The sequence below is a fragment of the Thunnus albacares genome, chromosome 13, assembly GCF_914725855.1.
Source record: "Thunnus albacares chromosome 13, fThuAlb1.1, whole genome shotgun sequence".
NCBI lineage: Eukaryota > Metazoa > Chordata > Actinopteri > Scombriformes > Scombridae > Thunnus > Thunnus albacares.
Window position 1 is genome coordinate 14,813,080 of NC_058118.1, and position 22,735 is coordinate 14,835,814.

The window sequence follows — 22,735 nt, forward strand, 5'->3', positions numbered from 1 at the left end:
CCACTCATTGTCAGCAACAAAAGGACTGAACCCTGTAGGACTGGTTCACCAATACTATTGGGAGGAACACGCACATCTACTGTGCCATGTGAAACCCTGGGGCGATGGCTATTAATGGAAGACTACACCTTAGGCATAACCTTTCACCTGAACTTAATTTGCCAGTGACAGTTATGCTTTAAGCCTTTCATAAGCGTAGGCTGTCTGTTATGTGTTGGTTCATTCGAAGTTGAAGTTCGAGTTGAATTTGAAGGCCTGTGCTGTAAAGGTGAAGGATGATGTTTAAGTTGATATGCTTTTATCATCGATTAAGTTATTCTCTTTAGATACGAGGCACAAAGTTACAGCTTAAACCTTGACTAATAAACCCAATAATAATCAACATTAAGAGTGGAATCTCAGCATAACAGTTTTTATGTGTAGCGTGGACTAAATACGCATTGAAAATCAATCGAACAAACTGTACCATTTAAGTCCTATCCAAGGAAGAAAATAGAGTAGGCTGATTATTCATAAAAAGGCAATATTATATTGACATATGACCCATAACTTCTGTCGACAGCTGGCTGGAAAATTCTCAGTCTCTTCCTCATTGTTTTGTCTTCTTCTCTATTCTTTTCCATTCTCTGCTTTCATACTATACTTCATACTTTGCTGGACTCTCCTGCTGTCACGGCCTCTCTCCTTCACTGTCAGCAGCATTGGTAGTCTCTATTATTCATCACCTCCACTCCCAGGCTATTTATACCAGCTTTTTACAGTCAGTCTGTCTTTCTGGTCTGCTGGCTGCATCTGTCTACACTAATACAGCTATTTCAACTCCTCTATGCGGTGTTGGGATGCTTGCAAGTTCTGGGTCTGAAACCTGCATCACTACAGGTACCCAAGTGCAGCGTGAACACATACATATATGTATGCTAACACATTCTGCTACCACAAAAGGAGAAAATAGAATTGGTCAATTGTAAAAGGCTTTGCTTTTCTCTGTAACATAATGAGCTAAAAGGTTAAAACCAATGTATTGTCACAACTAACGACCCAGATGAAAACTGTAATAACACCTGCAGATGTTAATTCTAAAATCCTACCTTGAGATTCCCTATTTTTTATTTAACGCTGCCAACGTCAAAGCTGAAATTTACAAATCTACCATTATTTAGAAAGCAGATGAAGAGAAACACCCCATATGCCGACACATTTCCACTCGTCTGACTTTTATGATTACTCCACTGCACATCTTCAGAGCTAAACATTCCATGTATGAATTTAAAGTACACACTCTCCGCAGCTTGCCTCTGGATGATTGCTTCCTGAGGTATTAACTCCATTGAAGGCACTCCAATCTCTCACTTCACTGGAAGAAGAGCTGAGAGTGCCAAGTCACTTCACATGGAAGCATCCGCAATTCCCATGAAAAGGAAAAAAGCGTTTAGAACATGCAGTCTCAGCAACCATGCACATATTTAAGCAGGAATGTGTATATATATAAGAGTGTGTCCATGTGTTTTACTGTGTGTGTGTGTGTGTGTGTGTGTGTGTGTGTGTGTGTTGGCTGGTGCAGGGCACAGCTGTTCAGATTAATACCATAGGGGGAAGAGCAGAGACCAAGAATCCAATTTCAATGCAAAATTTCCAATCACTAACTGTTATTTATATTTTAGTAGTTTGACTGTCATGCCCTACCTGAGATGTTCATGAAATGTAATGTTTTTATGTACGTGCACCTGCAATTAATAATTTAAAAGGAAATAATTATATATAATCAATAATTAAACTTGTGGACATTGTATTCCAGCCACTGGTAGTTACATTCTACAAGACAGCATTTTAAAATTTTGATGAGGAGGACAAACTGTGATCCGGTCTCTCTGCGTGTCAGACTAGCGTTTGTTACAATTTGAAGAGTAACACTGCTGCCCTCTAGAGGATAATACAGTTTAATACAGCATACAGCGCCGACAAAAAGGACCTCCTAGAAAATCCCCTGCATGATAATCTAGGGTTTTTACATTCAGTCGTATTTTTAAAAAATGACCTCTTCAAACTTACTTTATAGTCTCTTTTATTGCATTGTTTTTGGTGACCCGCATGTCAACATCAGGCTAAAATGTCTTATTGCCAGAGTATCCAACCAAGCACGGTGGTTTTTCGAGATATCACTGAAAATGAGTCTCTTTCAATACATCTCAAACTTTTTTTTTTCCTTACCTGTAGCCTCCTGCCAGGTGGACTGCGAAGCATCATGACTGAAACACCAACATCAGTGACTCCCTGTGAATACGAAAATCTGGCAAATGTGATGATAGTGTTAGACTAAAGTTCTGATGTAAAACTAAGCACATTAAACAAGAGCAACACAACCTAATGTGTCTAACCAAACAATGAAAGCCTAAATTTAGGCTTTCATTGTTTGGTTAAACACATAACTCTTGAATTAAATTATATTGTTCCACACCTGTCTCTTTTCTTTCATTCTTCTGTTTGAGAACAACTAACTTACTGTATGTATTTAACAAGAGTGCATTTCCTTTACAGCGTTGGTCAGGTTACTTGAACAATTTAACCTATAAGTCACAATGTAGATATTTCTCGTTGGAAAAGTAATCTTAATACTTTAATTTCCGCTACTCAAATGCATCTTTTGTTGCTGTAAATGTTGAAATCAACGAGTTAAAGGAGCAGTTGGCATAACACATCGAGCAGTTATCACACTCGGCACCCCAGAAGTCAAGTTAACAGCTAATTCACGACTGCTCAACTTTAAACAAAGCCCATGTGATACTGGTGAGCCAGCAAGAACACATAAAACCTCATGACTTACCTGAGGAGCTATTCCAACATGCGCCATACTAGCAAACATGTCCAGTCAGCACCGGTATTACAACGAAATCCGGTTCCGTGTCCCGCCAGTTTCACTGACCATTTAGAAAAGTGGGTTGCTTAAACCAGATTAACCTGATTGCAATTTAGTCGCTACTGCCTCTAAGTCTATATTAAAGATCCCATCAGGACATGTTTAGAGATGTAGGCCTATATAAAACGCTCTACTTTGAATAATCATGTGTCTGATATGTTTTTTTCACAAAGTTCAATTATGTTGTTAAAATCTTGAAAATTACATCCATTCATTCCCCCTAATTAAAAATTCCGGATTCTGAATGTAAATATATTTAATTTCAGAAGTTGATTCTCAGTGTTTGTTCACTGGAGGCTTTAACTTTCCACATCACAGTTGCGCAAGTTGAATGTTGGAAGAGATTTGGCTTCCAAACTATTTGTGATGTCACAAATGATGCATGAAACTTTCCACTTTCTGCAGATTAATGTGAAAAACAGCCTGCACATATGTCATTCCGCACAGTGAAGCTCAAACATCCGACGGTAGGAACAAGATGAAAAACACATTTTTTTTGAGTAGAAGGAGATTTGAAGTACACAACACACAGCTCACTACTGGCTTCAATACTAAGGGTCAACCCAGGTTTTGTCCAGTGCGTCAAGAGAGGAATCTGGGGAGTCCTAAAATTAATGGTGCAGGAAAGAAAAACAAGATTGTGCTACACAGAAATGTATTTGGACCTTTGTCTAATTTTTGCATCTGTGGACCTCAGTTATTTATATGAAACCATCAAGGAGAAATCTCTCTTTATATGTGACATATGGGCCCTCACCATGTTTTTTGTAAGAGGTAAAAAGGTCTATTATTAAAATGCAAAGGCCAGACATGTCACAACTTCAAGGCCTGGAAAACAAAAGCTACAAGTCCATGCTTATTCCAAGTCTTTGAATGGGTCGTAACATCCTACACATGCACATTGCAAATAGGCAGAATAATTACACATCATCCAGATGACCTCATAATTTATTGATAGACTTTGTAAATCGTGTACATCAGTTTATTACTTGTGCGTTGCCAATTCTTTGGGACCAAAACTGATGAACAGACATAGAAACACATACATACAATTATCGTGAGGAACAGACAAGGTAAAGCATGGCTCATCTACTCTCTTGACTAGTTAGTAAATAAAAAGCCTCAGAGTATTGAAAAGGACAAACTGTCACATCAAGTAGCTATGTTGCGCCTGCTAAGTGCTCAGGGGGAAAGTTGCTTCCAGTGCTTCTGCTCCAAGTTCGAGCAGATTGTTTACTGGGTAATGCCGATGACTCCACAGGCCAGACGTCCACCTGCGTTGCCCGTCTTTAGACTTTCTTCGTTGCCTCCTTTTCCCAGGTCATCAGCCTTCTCATGGATCTAAAAAACACAGGACAGAGCACAGTCAAATGAGTTAATTAGTTTTAGTTCCTCCCACACACGAGCCATGTCTCATAAAGCAAGATGAAAAAAAAAAATAATAATAATAATTTGGGGGCTAAAACCTGGCCTACTAAAATGACGGGAACTTTTCCTTACCACCATGGTTCTGCCAATGATGGAGTGCTGGCCAGTGAGGGTGATTATCTTATCCGTGATGTTAATTTTCGCAACATTATCTCCTCCTGCAGTCACGTTTCCCAGGTCTCCAACATGCCTGTTTAAGATGTTTTAAATAGGAAAATTACACACATTAAGCCCGTCTCAGCATGAACAATTAATCTACTTGTGACTCTCTCCTGTAATCATCTGTTTGGTCAGATTTTATGTATTGTCATTTTTATTTATATAAAAATTACTATGTGTACATGTATAAATTTACTGTAGATTTATGAAGAATCATGTAAACAAGAGCTGCAACTCTATTTTCATTATCAATTAATCTGTTGATTATTTTCTTGATTAATTGATTGTTTGGTCCATAAAATGTCAGAAAATGGTGAGTTGAATTGAGTTAAATATCTTCTGTGAGAAGACTTTTTAAATGCATAGTACAAACTAATAGCCTATGGTTGATATTATTTGTGTATCAATTTATCTTCAGGTCATAATCATGTTGCTGGGAAAATAAAAAAAAGTCTTCATTAAGCTCACTCTTACCCTTAAGTGGCAGTAAATGTTCTAAGTCGGTGTTTCAAAAATTGTTAAAACTGTAAATGTGCGAGGAAGAAGTATGTCTACCACCTCACGTTTTGTATCTGTTTGCCAACTGCTTTCCCTGCCATGGTGCACTCTGGTGCTGTCTTTTGATGCATCACATTACCGAAGTGACAGGTGAAATGAGTGTGAAATGGGGGTCTGGTGGCACTAATGGCGTATATCATGAACATAATGTCACCAGTTAGATTCCAGCCGGGGCCTTCATTGCATGTCAAACCCCTTTCTCTCTCCCTTCATATTTCCTGTCTGTCTCTCAACTTTTATTATGTAATAAAAGAGGAAATAAAAGTGCAATATAAAAAGCTAGTTTTGCTCCCATCAGAAGAGTGAAACCATCAATGTGCACTCGCAGAAAGCAAATCATTGCTAGTTCAGCCTCTTATCAAATCATCTGTGATATCAAAACATTTATGAGAACAAAAACCCTCAAACTGTGTACTGATGGTATGCAAAATTATGCAAACTTTTGAGGTGTTGTTAAACCACAGGAAATATGACTCATCTATTCAAAGACCTCCCAAACAATGAATGTCAAATTTCCCCTTGTCGCTCCCTGTTATACAAACAGTTATATCAATGAAAGGTCTCCCCATTTCATTCAGTGATTGATCAAATATGATCCTTTCAAAATTTCACAGTCAGAGTTGTGATTTAAAGATCCATTTTTAAAACTAACCTCAATTCTCATGTGAGGGATCTTTAAATGCACACATATTTGCATAACACTATAATCCTTCATGCCACTACAGGCAAGCTTTCCTTCAGACTCACCTCTCTGCATCATTAGGACCGGCATGATTCTTGTTGTGGGGATTGAAGTGAGGCCCTGCACTGATGCACCCTGGGAAAGGGAAATTTACAAAAACATCTTTATTATGACACATATTCACAAATTGGTATAAACAAGCCAAAACCTGGCAATGTGGTGACATTAATTTGCAATGTCCTGTGATTTCGGAATCCTGACTAACTATTGTCAGACACTCACCGTTTGTGTTGTCTCCAAAAGCATGGACATGGAAACCATGCTCACCAGGAGTAAGGCCTTTGATTTCTCCTGTCAACTTCACAGGGCTGGAATCGTTCTAATAGGAGAATACAAAGACACAAAAGAGCTGTCAAAGCCACATGGCAAGAAGATCTGTATTACCTAGATCATCATTCTTGTTTGTAATAAGATGTAAAGGATAACTGAACAACTTGCATTTGATTGATGTAACCACTAGATGCCAAAAAAAGTGTTATTTCTTTTATAAGGCTAATTAAAAAGACTTTCGTAACACTGAAACAGTTTCTTTAGATACTTTGATGTTCATATTTTGACTTCAAGTTCTTTTATCAGTTATATCTACTGTAATTAAACCCCTTTAGCAACATATTATCTGGGTACTGTCGCTGACCCTGACATCCGTATGCAGGAGGGATTTTCATCTTTACCATTTCTACATATTCAAAATTCATTCTTCACTGAGAATTTCTTATTTTCACTATGGTTTTATGAATCACAGGTTGAGAGTCCACCAATTGCTTGTTGAATAGTTTACTGTCCAGAAGTGGGAAATGTCAAGGTTTGTGTAATAATAGCTTTGTCCGTTATATTTACTTTGTTTCTGTAATTGGTGCTGTAAAAGAGCAGGTATGCTAAGCCAACCTACCCAGTATAAAAGGTTAAACAAATAATAAATCATCAAGCAACAATAAAATGTACGTGTGTTGCTATTTACGAGGTGCAGATCATGTCAACTAAGACTGAGTTATCGCTGCATGTACAAGTATTTTCCCTCAAAATACAGCCAAATGAACTATGAACTACATAGTCGACTTAACTGGATAAAATATCTGCCCTGTGGTCAGGGGCTGCGTATACAGATTTTCCGTCTAACCATATAATATCGGCTGAACGTGCAATAACCATTGAATTCACCTGCAGGTGTTTCTGGGTGGTAAGATACTGCAGACTCTCACCTTACATGACACACGGTTGCCTTGTCAGGCTTTATCCTTGTCAACAAGGCCAGATATTCGAGATAGCACAAAAGCAAGAAGAACGACGGCAGGCAGTGACTCAGCAAAATTGCAATTAGTTGGCAAGCTTTTCTGGTTTTAAAACGTTAACGTTGCCAATAATCTTGCAGCTTTTGACTTCAAACTAAGTTTCACAGGCTGCAAAATTGTTAAAAAAAGAAGACTTTCTGTGATTCAGCAAATCACATCAAACTGGCAATATTAACGTTTTAAACTGACACTGAAAACGTTGAACTTCATTCAACAGGCGTTTCCTATGCATGGGCTGTCGATCATTAACACATCACAGGCCTTCAACGTTCAAAGGTTATGGCTTTAATGACAAAACACAGCTTTTAGCTGGCATATTAAGCAGATAATTAGAACATATTCACATGAGCCGCGCGCTTTGAATAATTAGAGGAAATTAGCAATAACTGACAGCATGCGAACTTTACGTTAATTGCTGCTTTGCAACTTGCAGGCTAACATTAATTTGCATTGAACAATTGTGCACACTGTTGGGTAACCTATGTAAATTTAGGATGATTTGCTAACTCTAACCAAGTTCGCTGGCTATTCGTGCTAATATCTAGCTAGCTAGCTAGCGTAATCGCTCCTCAAAACAGATCTTATATTACTAACGTACTTGGCTTCTGAATGGAGAACTTAGCTAGCCTAGCATACGAGCGCTAACGCTGCCAAGAGGATGCATGGCAAATCACCCCGAAATGTTATGAAAGTCACTAACTGGACATTTCTTCCTCTGGAAGCATTGCAAAAGGTGTTACCTCCTGCTCAAAATAAACAGTCCCAGTAGTCTCTCCAGCTCCTCTCAGCACACAGACAGCTTTCAACACCATCTTTGCAGTAGTTAATATCTTCAGACGCCGCTTGAAGTTTGTCGTGCTTTTGTTGGCTACAGAGACAACCAACCGTATGTAAAGTGCTTGATGGGCGGGCGTATAATGTGGATAGCCAATCAGAGTAAAATACAATCATATACGCGGATTTTGATTGGTCGCTTCCCATTATGGAAGTCAGCCCACTCAGAATGACTCACCAGGTGAACTAATCCTGAACTAACAAAACTATTAATCAATTTTGATTAAAAAAAAACCCAAACATTGTCCATGTTGACAAACCAGTTGAGCTGATTCGCAAAACACTGAAATTTCATGACAAACATGAAAAAGATATTACATTTCCATCATTTTCTTGAAGTATAATTTTGCCAGAGTATTGTCATAATTACCAAACTATTACAAAACGTATTGCTGCTATTTTAGTAACAGTAATTTACGGATACAGTAACAACATTTAATAATAAACAGAAAAGTCAAATTCCCTCATCATAATGTTAGAAGTGCCTACACACCTCATACTTGACTCAATATTTACCTATGTTGCAATATTAGGTGACTTAAGCCAAGCTGGGGGTCAAGACTGTCAATAGGTTATAAATATAGTAACCTGTCTCTGTCCTGTGACCATTAGGCACAAACAGTTTGACCATGTGCTTATCAGTCCAGCAGTGGTACAAAGCCAATTGGAAGCTTAATAAGTGGTCTGCCATATAAAGATGAACATTTGAAGGGATAACTATGTGTGCTGCAAAGCTGTCTGTCCCATCAGCACTCTATTGTTAAGACCAAGACTAAATAGAATCTCTTACCTGTTTCACTCTTCACCGTGGATGTAAAGTACATTGTCAACCTGTAAGCATTAGTGAAATCACTCAAAAACCACAGTAAATTATGAGACCAGTGGAATTCAAACAGATCATTACAGAAAATGTGTACCAAGCAGTTTTGATCTTTCTTTCAACATTGACTGACAGTTGGATATGGATTAAGCATTTGGACATCATTTAAACAAGCAAAAAATGATTTGGTACAAAAATAGTTTATTAAAAACAATTTCCTATGGCTGAAATATTGAAGATTTTACTTCCATGTCTTTTGTATTTTTAACAAACCATAGAAACATCTGTCAACTTTCAAACCATTAGGAGTTAAAAACGTTAAAGCAAAGGGCCTCTGTTGTTCCTTCCAAGTCTATTTGTTTCTCTCGGATAAACGGATAACAGATTATAAACAACATTTACCATTACACCTTGGAATCGTCAGTGATACAAGCATATTTACAGCAGTGTGTCCCAAGCAATACTCTTCATTTCATCACTTTACTTTTGCCCTTGGTTCTTTTGAGTTTAAATTAGTTATTCAAGCACCGCATGAGTTGGGCTTGCAGAATCTGGGCTTCCGATGTCAGCAACGTAATATCCGATACAGTGTGTCTTCAGTGAAACAGACACTAGCTTTGAAAGCTGTTTATCAAAGACAATAAAAGAAGATACATGGTTAAATTTTGTATTTGTGGCAAAACTAATTCAAATCAGAGTTTGACTGACGTACATGAGAAAAATGAAAGAGGTCTCCAAACACAAATCAACTCTAACCCAAGAGAGTCCCCGCTTCCTTCCATACAAAACAGGTAAAAGAAAAGACCACCATAGACATAAAGCTTATCGATTCTGCCTGCTAACAGGTGTTCAAAAATCCAATATGGCACCTGAATTTATGCACATTTTTCCTGTGGTGTACAATTGTTTTTAATAAACATGTTGGTTTTTCCAGTTGGATCAAAAAAAAAAAAAAAAAAAAGGGTCTACTCTATTTCCTTAACTGAAAAATAAAATATACACAGTTCTAGACAACAGAAAACTTTTACAAAGTATACACCAAGAATTTGCATTGGCATTTTACTTCCATTTCACCTTAAGGATATAAAAAAATTGACTGTCAAAACATTCAACAGAACCCCAAATGATTTTTTTTAAATGAGATTTTCAACAGCTGGTGCTCATCCGGGAACAAGTCTTCACAAATACATGTAATCCTCTTTTGTGTTTGCATACCAATAGATCACTATGTCTAGATCCACTGAACTACTCTTATACTGAAACTCCTCCTTACATTACATTATCAAATTTCTTTACTTCCTCAACAAGTTTCTTCTTCTCTTTCATTCTTAATTTTTGTGCATATTATGTTGAAATGTCATATCTGAAATGCTTTTTGGCCGTTCAGTCAATATCAAGAAACTTGATGACACCAACATCTAAAAATTAGTCACTTGTTCTGAGCCTCTACGGTGGTCTGTGTTTGTCTATGTAATATTTCTGTGACCAAAGAATATGGTGTTAAACACACCAAGAATTAAAAGTTTTCCATACCAACAAGTTGCTTCAAAGTGACATCTGGATAAGCAGAGTATGATCAAAGAAGGTGAAGCATTCATCATTCCTCAAATATTAGAATGATAGGAGTGTTACTTTTTTCATAAGGAATTGGGTGTAATTCCCGTTATCAGTTAAAAAAAAAACATCTGAGTTAGATTTAGAGACCTTGTGAGGATGCATCCAGCTTGTTATCAGTACTGTGTTTGTAAGTCTCAGTACTAGTGGAATACACACATTTTAAAAACTTAAATAAAAACCATGTTTTGAGTGTGGACTGTTTTAAGGACATTGGCCAATAAAAGCGCACATCAGGTGAGAAGGTCAAAAATAAGGACAAAATACCAAATAAAGCGCAGCAATTTGTGTGAGCAAAGTACTAGGCCTAATTCTCAGTATCTACCCCGACATGGAAGAGCATGTCTTCCCCAATTTGTACTTTTTTATAAAATCCATGCCCTTCTCCCCTCAAACACATAGAAGTCCTTTTGACAACTGTGCCTTATTGGCTGTGATATGGCAAAGAGGAGCAGACATAAAACACAAGATGAGATGAAAACAACAAAGAAGCCTCTATTATCAGAAAGTAGATGTTTTAGAAGATATTCAGTGTTTGACATATTTTGGAAGATTAAAAAAAATATTTTTTTAAATGAAAATTTTGTTGGGGAGTGCTTGGTATTACACAGATGAGGCCGTGAAGTAAAAAAAAAAAAATAGAAATCATTTGATTTCTCCATCTGTAAACCAACTTGAGAAAAAACATAGAAGCTTGACTCAAATTAACCTCAGATGGACAGAACTAAGTTAACATGCAAGCACCCCATTCATACTTATAACTTACAGGAAAGAGGAAAAACTAGAGTTGACAGGCAATATTTAACTACAGCCATTTTACCAAACTGATTTTCATGTGGTCATGTGTGTCAAGACACAGATGCAAAGCCAAATGTGATGATAAACCATAAAGTCTGAAAACAACTATTTTCATATGGGAGACATTCGTTTTCCAGAAGTGTGTTACTGCCCAGAAACTGCCAATTACCAACTGACAAAATGACAGTGTGACTCTTCAAAATTCATCTACCAGGGGTATCAGTCAAAAACACCATTTTTATCTTCCAGCAGTCTCTGGCTAAAAAAGAAGTGAGCCAGTTTATGATTCTGCTTCTTGTTTAGTTTCTACAGGGTCACTTTGAGCTGACGGTAAGGGCTCAGACGGCAGCGGCTCTGCTGCAGCAGTAGTAGTTATTTCTGGGGGCGGAGCTAAAGGTTCTGATTCTGCCTTCTTTTCTGAATCTTCCACGCTTGGTTCTTTATCGGTTTCCATGGTAACCACAGGAGTCACACGAGGTTGCTCTGTGCTGTCAGAGGTCCGAAATCTGTCCATATTTTCCAGTTCTGCCAATCGATCATCCCTGTCCCACCGCGTGGCTCTCTCTCGCCGTTCTGATCGCCTTGGTCTGTCCCCTTCTTTCCCCTCAGCTCCTCTCCCTCGGCTCCCTCCTTCTCCCCTTCCTCTTTCTCCTCCCTCCCCCCTCCCTCGCTCCCTATCCCCATCGTCACCCCTCCCTCGTTCTCTGTCGCAATCCAGGCTGCTTCGCCTCTCCCTCCAGTCCCGTCTGTCCCTGTCTCTGTCCCGATCACGGTCCCGATCTCTGTCCCGATCACGGTCTCTGTCTCTCTCCCATCCACCTCCCCGGTGATCGCCTCCGTCTTCCTGCCAGCCTCCGAGCCTGTCCCTCCCGTCCATTCTATCACCGCCTCCTCCCCTCCCTCCGTCACCAAATGGACGCCTTCCACCTCCAAAGCCTCGGTCCCTCTCTCTATCCCTATTTCGATCCCAGTCTCTGTCCCTCTCTGGCTCTCGGTCCCTGAATCCAGGCCTGTCTCCCCTGAATGGTCTGACATCCATGTCATCAGGCCCCTCGGGGCCACGAGGACCCCCTGGTCTGATAAAGGGAGGAGGAGGACCTTGAGGAGGAGGGCCATGCCCATGCGGAGGGAAAGGTGCCCTCATATTGTGGGGAGGGGGGATCCCGAAGCCTCCTTTTGGAGGAGGGGGTTCGTGGTGCATCATTTGAGGGTGTGGCCCTCTGGCCATCATCTGTGGGGGCACGGGGGGCATGTTGGGGTGAGGGGGTCGTGGCCCGTGGGGTGGAGGAAAACGCTGCATGTGCGGTGGTGGGGGGACTGGAGGACGCTGCAGTGGAATTATTCCGGGCCGTGCGCCAAGCAGACCACCAGAAGGGGGTTGGATGTTTCCCAGAGGACCACCTGGAGGTACGCCTACCTGGTTACCTGATGGAGAAACAAATACAAAATACAGATTTAATTAAAAAAAGAAAACAAAAAACTCTTTTAGATTTTTCCTTAACTGGGAAAAAGGGACAAAAATGTTGTCAAACTGCTTATTTTGTCCAAATACACCAATGTATTACAAACAGCTAATCCTAAAGGCGCAAACAATCGAAGCGATAATTGACACGCGTCAATTGACGCTCTTATGGCGCACTGCAGGCATCAGATTTGAAATTCCAACCACAGAACCAACACAGGTTTTTCATTTTGTTCTTTCTATTGACTGCTGCATTAGTTGGATGTAATGAATGAATGAAAAGGAGAAATGCAGAGGAGGAACATGAAACTGAAACTAAGAGCATCTGTGTCCACAGTAAATCATCTGTTGACTGTTTGTGCTTTAAAATGTAGCCGCCGTAAAATAATCAGAATATAACGTTTTATTTCTCTCATTCAGCGGTTCTGTTCTGTTCTCACTACCGCTCACTCTCCGTACTCGACCACCGTCGTGCTGTCTCTCTCTCTAGCTCGCTGGTGCTCAGCTGGCTTGCGCTATTTCTCTCTTTTTCAGCTGCAGAGAAAACAGCTTTGGTCGCTGGGTCGGCATTTGACCCTCCAGAAATCGAAACAAGGTCGGAGTAGGCGCATCAAGACAGTTTGACGCACCTCATAATGCTTCTAGTGCGTGTTCGTCCATTAAAAACAATAGATGTATTTCAAAATGCGTGCGTCAGATGCTTCCAGTGCGTTTAGGCCTTAACACTTGGGATGCTGTGAATAACGAATGTTTGGTTCTGTGTTTCACTTGAAAATTAAAACCAATTAATCATTATCAGCCTCGTCATCATTAAAAAACCAATCAACCAATCGAGTGTTTAAGAACTATATAAATTTAACAAGCACAAAATCAAAGCCATTGCCTCTAATGATTGATTCCCTGCATTTCTTTAAATGCCATTTTCCAAGTTTTAATGGGCAAATTCAAGTAACAGCCACCTTAAATTCATCAATCATTTTACAATGGGTGAGGCAAAATTAGAAACAACAATGTAAAAACAACATATTAATTTGTGAAAAAAATCAAGAGAGAAAGACAGACTGACCCATGGGTCCCATCTGGCTATTGAAGAGGTTGGGACCCTCAGGGATCTCGTCATTTTTCCTGTTGCCCAGACCTGCTGGGTCCAGAGGTAGGTCTTCAACTCCACCTTTGGAAGGAGGTGGGAGACCTAGAGGCATGGCACCAGGGGGAGGGAAACCTAGGAGAAGAGGGTTGAGAAGTTGAGAAGGGTGCTTTAAATCCTTTAACTAATACATCTGGTTCTGTTCAAACAAACTCCAGTGCGTTTTGCCCATTTGATTGAGGTTGTTTGGGCTGGTGTGAAAACTGTCAATCCAACTGTGGTGTGGACTTAACAACATGAAGGTGGCAGGTGGTGCAGTTTGTTTGTGGTGTGAAAGCAAAGTGGGCAAACTACAGAACTTTGTAATAGTAGATTAATGATTTTAGCATATATAAAAAAACTAAACTATGAAATCTATCGGCTTATAGCATCTGTAAAAGAGTCATGTTTAAGCAAGATAATTTGGTAACCATGGTAACACGCAGGCATGTCAGAATTAAAACAGCAGTGTGTTGTGTGTTCTAGTCTATGTATTTTTGCAGTTTCTCATTAAAAAAATTAGCGAAATATAGTGACCACACAATAATTATCTCCCCTTACTATTACGGTACATAACACCTATTTTGTACCATAGAAGTTTCTACTTTCTACCTCTTTGTCTACCTGTCACTACTCTTGACATATGAGATGGGGCTCCACATGACTTTCTTAATTAGCTCTTTGTTACACCGAGAAAACAAACATGATGCATTATTGCGAAGCTGATAACTGCCCAATGAATGACTTATCCGTCAGTCTGTTCAATTTTGTGTTCACAGTTCTTGATTTGTTTGGAAAAAGCCAGTATGAACTAAACTAAATGAACAGAACAGGTGAGACAGTGACCTTAATCTGTATGTTAAATACTGATAAACATTATTAAAGAATTGGCACTGTGCGAGAGAGAGAGAGAGAGACTGAACGAAAGCCAGTGAGAAATGGTTCGGTGGCAGCTGTAGGAGGAAGTGTTGGAACCCATCGGCTATCTGTCTGATGACAATTTAGCCTCTGGGGGCAACAGCCAATATTTCGGAGGTTCCGGTGTAGCAAGCAGATATCAAGATAACGGATTTCTGGGCCAAGACTTCCTCTTCTGTGCCCCGGTTGTTGTTTACAGTCCAATTAGCATCTTAAGATGGTCTAGAGAACATTTTGGCTGATCTTCATAATCAGATATGTGTATATGAATGCAGATAAACTAAAAAAAGCTGTGATAAAAAGCTGAATTGTCAAGACTGCATTTCGGCCAATGCGTTCCGCCTCTTTTCCTCTCCACACAGACTGTTTACCTGCATGCAACCAAAGCCTGCTCAAAAGTGACAGGTCAATACTACTCGGACTACAAACGGAAACCAGAACACTTCCGGTAACAAAATCTTGTCTTGAGATTATGTAGAGGTACTACCTGGAGGCATTTGCATGGGGTTGAAGCCGGGTCTGATGAAAGGAGGAGGGGGAACGCCTGGGGGGAAGGAAGGCGGAGGCATGCCTATGGGACCAGGAAAGACAGGAGGCTGGAGAGAACCCACACCAACCATTGGCTGCTGCATTGGAGGAACCTGAGAACATTTACAAGGTTTTATTGTAGATGTCTGACGAGGAAGATAACTGTTATACATCCCACTGACACACAGGCGTTATCTCCATCAAACAACTACAATATAAATCACATTATGTTATCTGAGCTACCTATTGATTTTAATGTAGGTATGGACCAGGTGTCACAGCAGCTTGTCATATTATTTTATAAGTGGCCCCCATATGTGCGTTTCTGATTATGTACCATACACAGCTACACACAACTGAGCATTTGCATAGAGCCCCGAAAGAAAAGCTGGGACATACTCTATATCAAAAGTTCCACAATTTACAAACATTTTCTCAGTGATGGATTGAAATTTCTCTAAACTCTTCAAAGACTTTAAAATTCTGGAAACATGTTGCAACTTTATTTAACCTGAGCAGGAGGAGCAGCTGCGGCAGTCACAGGTAATACTTGTGCCTCCTCCGGCTGCTGTGGTTCTGAACCGCCGTTGTGGGTTAGTTCCTCTGGGTTCTCAAGTGTCTTCCTCACTCCACTCCACTCTGGAGAGGACAGACACAATTCAGAATTGCTAAAAAAATTACGCTATAATACACAATTACATCATTAATACAGCTTGTTGCTGATGCATCTTTCAGTGAGAGCAATTTTCACAATTATAAAACAGAGGCAGGGTATGAAATGCTCAATGATGTAGTATTTTTACCTGGTGATAAGGTGTCTACGTCAAATACTCCTCCTTCTTTTAGCTCCTCCAGCTGGTCCTCTCTGACTTTAGACCAAGGCACATAGGTGACACCCAGCTCCACGTCCCAATACTGTTTATACTCAGCCTTTATGCCCTTGTTCAATGCCCAAGCAATCTGGCAAAGAATGAACAGAAAACAATCCGTGATTTCATTATACAACTCTCAATTTTCTCTTTGGATTGCACTTTTTGTGTAAAAGTGCATTACTGAGCAGCAATATCTGTTGCTCACTCACCTTGATGGCTTTCTGGTTAACTTTGTAGGATCCTCGACTGAGCTTCTGTAGAGCCCTGAAGGCATCTTGCCTGTGTATCATGACAATATAGGCACAGCCACGTGGAGGGATCATCTTAACAAAAGAGGAAAGACAGTTGAGAAAAAAAAAAACAAAGAGATTGTTTGGCGTGAACACTTATTCTACTGTATGTAATCAGTCGTTCACTAATATGAACATAAATATCAAATATGAACAACAAACCAGTCAATGTATAACGTGCATAAAAAACATACAATATAAATGAAAAATTAACTATACCATAAGGTGAACCAAAACAAAAAAAGAAAATCTGTAAATGTCATTGTGACACACTACAGGATATGGTCACATGTGGATCAACTGATCTACACAGGTCCACTTACATTGATGGACTCTATCTGCCCAAACTCCTCCAGTAAACAGGCGACATCTTGCTGTTGTGTTCTCTTGTCCAGCTGACCCACCCAGAGAGTTGTACTGCAAACTGAAAAGGAGAAAGAAATGATGATAACATGAGCAAGAACTCAAAATACATGCACTACTTCAAAGGGAGGAAAATTATTTTAAAAAACTCAGTGATGTTGCCCAAAGACAATCATTTCATGAACCTACAATGAAACATGCTGTGCACATCTAACAGATAATTTCAGGTCTATGTCTACCTACTTAAATAAATATGACCATAAATAGATTATGACTCACTGCTTAGTGTCTCGCTCTTGGGTGGCGGGAGGCCTTTTTGCCGTCGCTCCCTCTCTTTCTCTCTCTCCCTGCGCTCCTGCGAGCGGGAGCGTGGAGAATGATGACGCCGGTCTCTGGAGCGCGAGCGGGATCGCCTGTGCCTGGATCGCCGTGTACGGGAATTAGACCGTGACCTCCTCCGCTTTGGAGATCTGGAGAGAGAGAGAGAGAGAGAGAGAGAAAAAAAAGACAGTGCCACTTATGACATGTTCACCATGAATGAGCACTGAGCAGCTTATGTGCACATGACAAAAGACATGGAAAATAACAAATCAGTGTGGAGAAGAAAAACCCAGTTTGACACAAAGCATCCAATTTCAGATACTAACCTGGAGCCTGAGTGTGACCTTCGCCCATGTCTGCCATCCTTCATAGATGAACGGTCCATATCCATTGACAAATCCTAATATGGTATGGAGAGAACGTGGTAATGATTTGTTACTAACTAGTATACCAAAAAAGGTATCATGTAACATTTTATAGCATTTTGTTCTTGATTACAATTTTAATGCAAAAATGAAAAATGTCCAAAAATCGGATATGGACATTTACTTCACTAATTTTATTTATCCTACTATAGCTTATTAGATGCTACTATTTTACATATCTTTTGTACTATTGTCAAGTTTACCTGTTGTTGCTGGGCTGCATTATGGGGAACATATCCCCCCAGGAATCCTGGAGGCCCAGTGGAGCCAGGGAGGGGCTGTCCAGGCAGAGCATGTCCCACAGGAGGCATCATAACTGGGAAGCCTTGTCCTGGCGGTAAACCAAAGGCCTGGATCTGGCCGTTAGGAGGAAGAGGAACCTGAGAAAGAAACGGTTTTAAATACTTTGCATGTACAACAGTTTTATTGTACATGCACCATTTTTTCTTTTTTTTATTTACATATTTCATATGTAGTATTTATTTTTAAATAGAGGTCCACATCTAAAAAAGCATACACTGTATTGTATATAGTATATGTACTACTATATAACTACAATGCTGTAACAAAAGCTACAATAAAAATTAAAAAAAAATCAAGGATGAAGATGGCTTGACTTGTCAGGAAAGATGAGTTCCTTACTACCTGTTGTGAGAGGTCTTGTGACATGTTTATCAGTGGTGGTTTAAAGTGCTCCATGTGCTGTGGGAAGGCTGGAGGCTGCTGCATACTGTGATGATAAAAATAAACCATCAGTTTCACAGCTTTTATTTCATGTCTAAAAAAAACTCCTTGGCATCTCAAACATGCTGTAGAATATGTAATAAATGAAGGGCTTACAAGGCGGGCTGTGACGATAGTTCATCCTTCTTTGTTTCTTCTCCGACTTCTGGTTCATCATCGTAGTCAAAACGGTCCAGCAATTTCTAGGAAAGAGGTAAAAAACACACCATTTATGATGTTTTCAACATGGAAGAGCTTGTACAGTTTAAAATTTCCCCCTTCACTATAACATACTCATGCACTGTGCTACAAAATGCTTGATCTCCACAATATTGTAAAGAGTACATTTAGGTGCTGATCACAAATACAAAAACGCACTGCCACCTTGTCAAAGGCCGTCTTCTGCTGGGTGGGTTGGGTGGGCAGGGGAGGATGCGGGGGGACCACACCCAGGCCAGCGGTGACGTTTTGAGTATGTGTATGAATGGTATGGACTGGAGGCTGAGTGATGATTTCGGGCTTCACTGGCTGCTGCTGAAAGTTCTGGAGCATCTGTTGAAGCTAAAAGTGCCAGTGAGAGAGAGTAAAAAACAACAGTTACTAGTGAAGGTATAAAAGATGTGCAAGCAATGAACAATACAAGCAAAAAGGCTGAGGTTAAGGCTAATGCCAGTCTGTACTACACACCCACCTGTTGACCCTGTGAGGACTGGAAGAGCTGTGCCACAGCAGCAAAGGCATCAGAGTTTTGCAGCTGAGCAGCAGGTGTCATGGTGGAGCTTACTGTTACTGCAGTAACTGGCTCTTTGGCTGGAGGTGGGGAAGAACCTGAGGGAGGAGATACAGCTTGAACATGAGTGTACAACACACAGATGCCTTGAAACACCAGCATCACTCACTGATATTTAAGCGTATAAGTGTGTGTACAAACCACAAAACACACAAATTACCTGGCTCATCTGTGCCCATGCAGGGTGCAGCAGCACTGCTAGAGCCAGCTGCCATGTCCAAGAGGGGCTGAATAACCTCGATCTTAAACACCCCGTTCTTCTGCCACAGGTTCAACACCCGCACTATCTTACTCTACAAAGAAAAAGAAAAAAAGCAAGGAAATAGGTGAGAACATTTGTCATTAAAAAGGACAAAATCCTTCAACCAAATTCTGTACTATTTGTGACTACAACACTACAGTCTGCAATATCCCAGCTAATATTCATCTCACTGAAATGTTTAACCAACTCCTCCTGTTCTTCTTACCCTGTCCTCTACGGGGCAGAGGCAGAGGTTTTCAAAGGTTCCTGTAATGTTTTTGGTAAACCTTGGGCCAAACACGTCCTTGTCTGCTCCAAACTGGTGTCTGGACTGCCTAACGATGGAGTCCACTACATACAGACCTGCTACCTTGTACTCAGGCTTACACTGGAGAGAGCAGACAGAGAAAAAAGATTAGAGTTTATTCATGTTTGGTGAGGAGGACCTGGGTGATGCCTGAATTTTGTCTCACCTTTTTGATAAATTTTTCCACAATCTGGACCACATGCTTGTAGAGCTGAGAAGGAGAGGAGAAAGGTGAGCAATTTCTCATCTCAATATAGGCTCAAAAACATCAGAAATATGATTTTAGAAAAACACAAAATGTCTCAGATAGATATACATGTAACTTTCGAAACAAAGGAATGCCAAACTCATTCTTACTTTCATAGCTTTGATGGCCGATTTGGTGATGGAGATCATCTTTGCCCGAGATATTGGGGGCTTGGAGTCCATCAACGAGAATAACTAGAGACAGAGTGGAAAAGTGGAAAAGGAGTGAAACTAGTGTCAAGACATCATGCCAATCAGCTTTTACTGGTACCCTCATGTCTTTCGATATCAGAGAGACACACTTCAGTGACAAGCTCTTAACAGCTGAATATTTTAGTAGCAACAAATAAATTATAAGCTCTAAGCAACCAATATCCCAATCTTTTTTAGTGGCTGCCACTGCTGACGATCTGAAAAGTGACACTGTGGTTGGTTCAGCAGACTGATTCTTTTTTTTTCCACTGCTTCTCCATCATGTGTGATTGTTATGTTGTTCATTATGCTCTGGTGGGGGCCTGGGGCTGAAAGCTCTGGTATTACAGTGAAATGTGCTGCAACAACAGTGAAATGCATCCCTTTCAATTGTTTACCACTTTCATTTTCCACCCGCTACAAAGGTGGTACGTGCAGACACTCGAAACTGGCATCTGATTATCTAAAATAGAGTTTCCCCAAGTCCCCCTAAGGCCTATGGGAATGCAATGATAGATGTTCAATTATTTAAGGTAAGGAAGATCCAAGAAGTCAACAAACAGCAGAAGAAACCATGTTACACAGACAACACGATGCAGCCTTAATAGAGCATGGTGCATTAGATGGAATTAGAGATAAATAAACTGTACAAAGTAGAAGGGTGTGTGCATTTGAGGATGCTTAAGTGTCCTGATGGTTGTGTGGTGCACATGACTATGTTTATATTAGCTGTGTGGTGGGCCTGGCTTTGCTTACTCTGAGATAAACTGGCCAACTAGACATTACCAGAGTGCATGTTTGCTCTTTTAATACATTACAGTTAAACTGACATATTTGTCATATTTATATAACATCCAATGGTGATTGCAATCCATAAACTGTATTCTCTGTTTCTGTGCAAGATAGAAACTGCAGGAACTTTTTCAAGAAGTATCTGAAACTGTTCATAGCCCATGTTGTTCTGGTGCAATAAACAAATATTATCAGTACTAGTTGTGATATAACAGGATGGTGTTTACCACTCAGTGGTCATCAACTAGCCTATATGGGCCCAGATACGGTAACTGTTTAGACTCAAAGACTGAAAAGGCCATCAGTAGAAACGAGAAGAACCAAAAACACCAATACATGACTTCTTCAGGCTACTGACTAGATTTCTGACAACATCAGGTCTTCTAGCATGCTGTGTATAGCATTTAAGCAGTTATGGACATTCTTCTTCATAACCTTGCAGTATGGCAATACCATATTAGATGTTACTGTTTGCTCAAGGGGTAGCCAGGAGCATTGTTACCAACAACAACGTTAGAGACCACTCTCCCACATGCTAACGTTAATGTAGTCTACCACAACTTTGAGCCTGGAGACCACGTTTACAGATATCCTTATGTTTGCTCGCTAGCTGGCAGATAGTCCTATAATTCATTTCGATAACAACACTACGTGTGCTGTAGGTGTACAACACAAACGCTAACCCAGGTTAAGGTGGACATGTCCAGGCCCACTGGTCTGTGCTGCTCGGCTAACTTCAATGCAACACAGCTCCATGACCAGCACCGCCACACTTGGTGTGTACAGACTTTCATGGAGCCGGGAAAGCAGCTTACCTCGTGGTTAAAGGCGTTGACGGCGTCCATGATTGCCCAACGCCCCTCAACCCCCTTATTCCCCGCTTTGAGCGATGTTTATTCAAGGAAGGGTCGGTACAACATGTCCGCTCCCCGGAGCTAACGGCAGCTAGCCTAGCATCAGTAGCTCTCGGGTCGGCGGGCACGGCAAAGCATGATGGGATTCAGCTGAATTGTGTAGTTGTACGATTTGTCCACTGGGTGGCGGACTGCTACAGGAATAGAAAGTGTGTGGCCAGGGCATGGGTCATGTGTGTCCTTTTTAGTGGCCAAAAAAGGAGCTACGGGCACCCACTGACCGTGTGTCCTCCCAACCGTCTTCAAGTGTCCATCATACACACAGCAGACTACACATGGCAGTCTATATTATGCCTTGCCCTTGTCCCAGATATCAACCAGTAACCTACTATGCTCAATATTCAAGAGCAGCAACACAGCAGATGCAACATTGAAGGCAATCAAATTTGGCTTCTCCGAGTTGTAGTTGCAATTAGAGTTAAGAAGAAGAAGAAGAAGAAGAAGAAGAAGAAGAAGAAGAAGAAGAAGAAGAAGAAGAAGAAGAAGGAATGAATTCAATTTGTACCGCACTTTTCATTCATAGTGAAACTCAAAGTGTTACAGTATTAATAACATAGAACACACAATATAAAGACAATAATAATAAGAAGAGTAGAGATGAAAAAATGAAAAAGTATAATCAAATGAGAGAGAAATATACAAATATACATTATATTGCACGTTGGTGTACATAAGTGATGGGTGATAAATACCTCTGATTAAAAATATAAATATTGTGTAGTGGGGAAGAATAAGTGTGTAGGAGACGAAGAGAGAGAGAGAGAGACTGTGTGTGTATGTGTGTGTGTATGTGTGTGCTATATATGTTCACAAAGTCCCAGAGTTCAACAGTCTGATGGCTTGTGGGTAGAAGCTGTCTCTGAGCCTGCTGGATCTGGCAACGTTATACCTGGCCCCACTTTTGCAGTATGTAAAAAAATCTGTGGTAATTTGACTGAACACAAATTCGGTTAGAAACATGTATACTGTAAATGTCTACTCCCTCAAAAAGGTCTTAAAACTATATTTTGACACACAGGGCCTCAAGATTATGAAATAGGAAATATTCACCACCTTGAGGTCCTCATCA

At 40.3% G+C, this 22,735-nt stretch overlaps 3 protein-coding genes across 5 annotated transcripts in view; all 3 read right to left on the reverse strand.

The window, feature by feature from the left end:
- The window catches only part of LOC122994988 (rho guanine nucleotide exchange factor TIAM1-like), a 76,975-nt gene extending 74,000 nt beyond the window's left edge, over nucleotides 1-2,975 (reverse strand). Inside the window, exons 1-2 of one of the 3 annotated variants that reach the window (XM_044369864.1) lie at nucleotides 2,822-2,975; nucleotides 2,209-2,271 (exon numbers count right to left, since the gene is read on the reverse strand). The gene's annotated coding sequence lies outside the window, so the exon portion shown is untranslated. Of the gene's footprint in view, nucleotides 1-2,208; nucleotides 2,288-2,455; nucleotides 2,663-2,821 lie in introns of those variants that run through there. The other 2 variants (XM_044369861.1, XM_044369863.1) reach the window with 2 other exon arrangements.
- Nucleotides 2,976-3,844: 869 nt separating this feature from the next.
- On the reverse strand, nucleotides 3,845-7,976 carry sod1 (superoxide dismutase 1, soluble). Its single transcript, XM_044369869.1, has 5 exons — nucleotides 7,831-7,976; nucleotides 6,024-6,120; nucleotides 5,807-5,876; nucleotides 4,415-4,532; nucleotides 3,845-4,255 (listed from the first exon to the last, which is right to left on the reverse strand). Exons 1-5 carry the CDS (start codon nucleotides 7,900-7,902, stop codon nucleotides 4,148-4,150), a joined length of 465 nt encoding a protein of 154 aa, XP_044225804.1. The 5' UTR covers nucleotides 7,903-7,976; the 3' UTR covers nucleotides 3,845-4,147.
- Nucleotides 7,977-8,928: 952 nt separating this feature from the next.
- On the reverse strand, nucleotides 8,929-22,044 carry scaf4a (SR-related CTD-associated factor 4a). The gene is made up of 19 exons (XM_044370805.1): nucleotides 21,568-22,044; nucleotides 19,880-19,963; nucleotides 19,689-19,733; nucleotides 19,442-19,603; nucleotides 19,135-19,267; nucleotides 18,876-19,012; nucleotides 18,569-18,745; nucleotides 18,302-18,387; nucleotides 18,107-18,191; nucleotides 17,665-17,841; nucleotides 17,363-17,436; nucleotides 16,995-17,185; nucleotides 16,676-16,776; nucleotides 16,272-16,385; nucleotides 15,994-16,150; nucleotides 15,702-15,829; nucleotides 15,150-15,303; nucleotides 13,685-13,840; nucleotides 8,929-12,581 (listed from the first exon to the last, which is right to left on the reverse strand). The coding sequence occupies exons 1-19, from the start codon at nucleotides 21,595-21,597 to the stop codon at nucleotides 11,437-11,439; spliced, it is 3,336 nt and encodes a 1,111-aa protein (XP_044226740.1). The 5' UTR covers nucleotides 21,598-22,044; the 3' UTR covers nucleotides 8,929-11,436.
- Between the last annotated feature and the right edge of the window lie 691 nt (nucleotides 22,045-22,735).

Excerpts from the sequence above, each read along its gene's own strand:
- sod1 (XM_044369869.1), bottom strand. The coding sequence starts at position 7,902 with ATGGTGTTGAAAGCTGTCTGTGTGCTGAGAGGAGCTGGAGAGACTACT. Across the intron at positions 6,121-7,830 it reads CTGTTTATTTTGAGCAGGAG|AACGATTCCAGCCCTGTGAA; the intron begins GTAACACCTTTT and ends TTCTCCTATTAG. Across the intron at positions 5,877-6,023 it reads TTTTGGAGACAACACAAACG|GGTGCATCAGTGCAGGGCCT; the intron begins GTGAGTGTCTGA and ends TCCCTTTCCCAG.
- scaf4a (XM_044370805.1), bottom strand. The coding sequence starts at position 21,597 with ATGGACGCCGTCAACGCCTTTAACCACGAG. Across the intron at positions 18,192-18,301 it reads CTATCGTCACAGCCCGCCTT|TATGCAGCAGCCTCCAGCCT; the intron begins GTAAGCCCTTCA and ends TTATCATCACAG. Across the intron at positions 13,841-15,149 it reads CCCCATGCAAATGCCTCCAG|GTTTCCCTCCCCCTGGTGCC; the intron begins GTAGTACCTCTA and ends CTCTTCTCCTAG.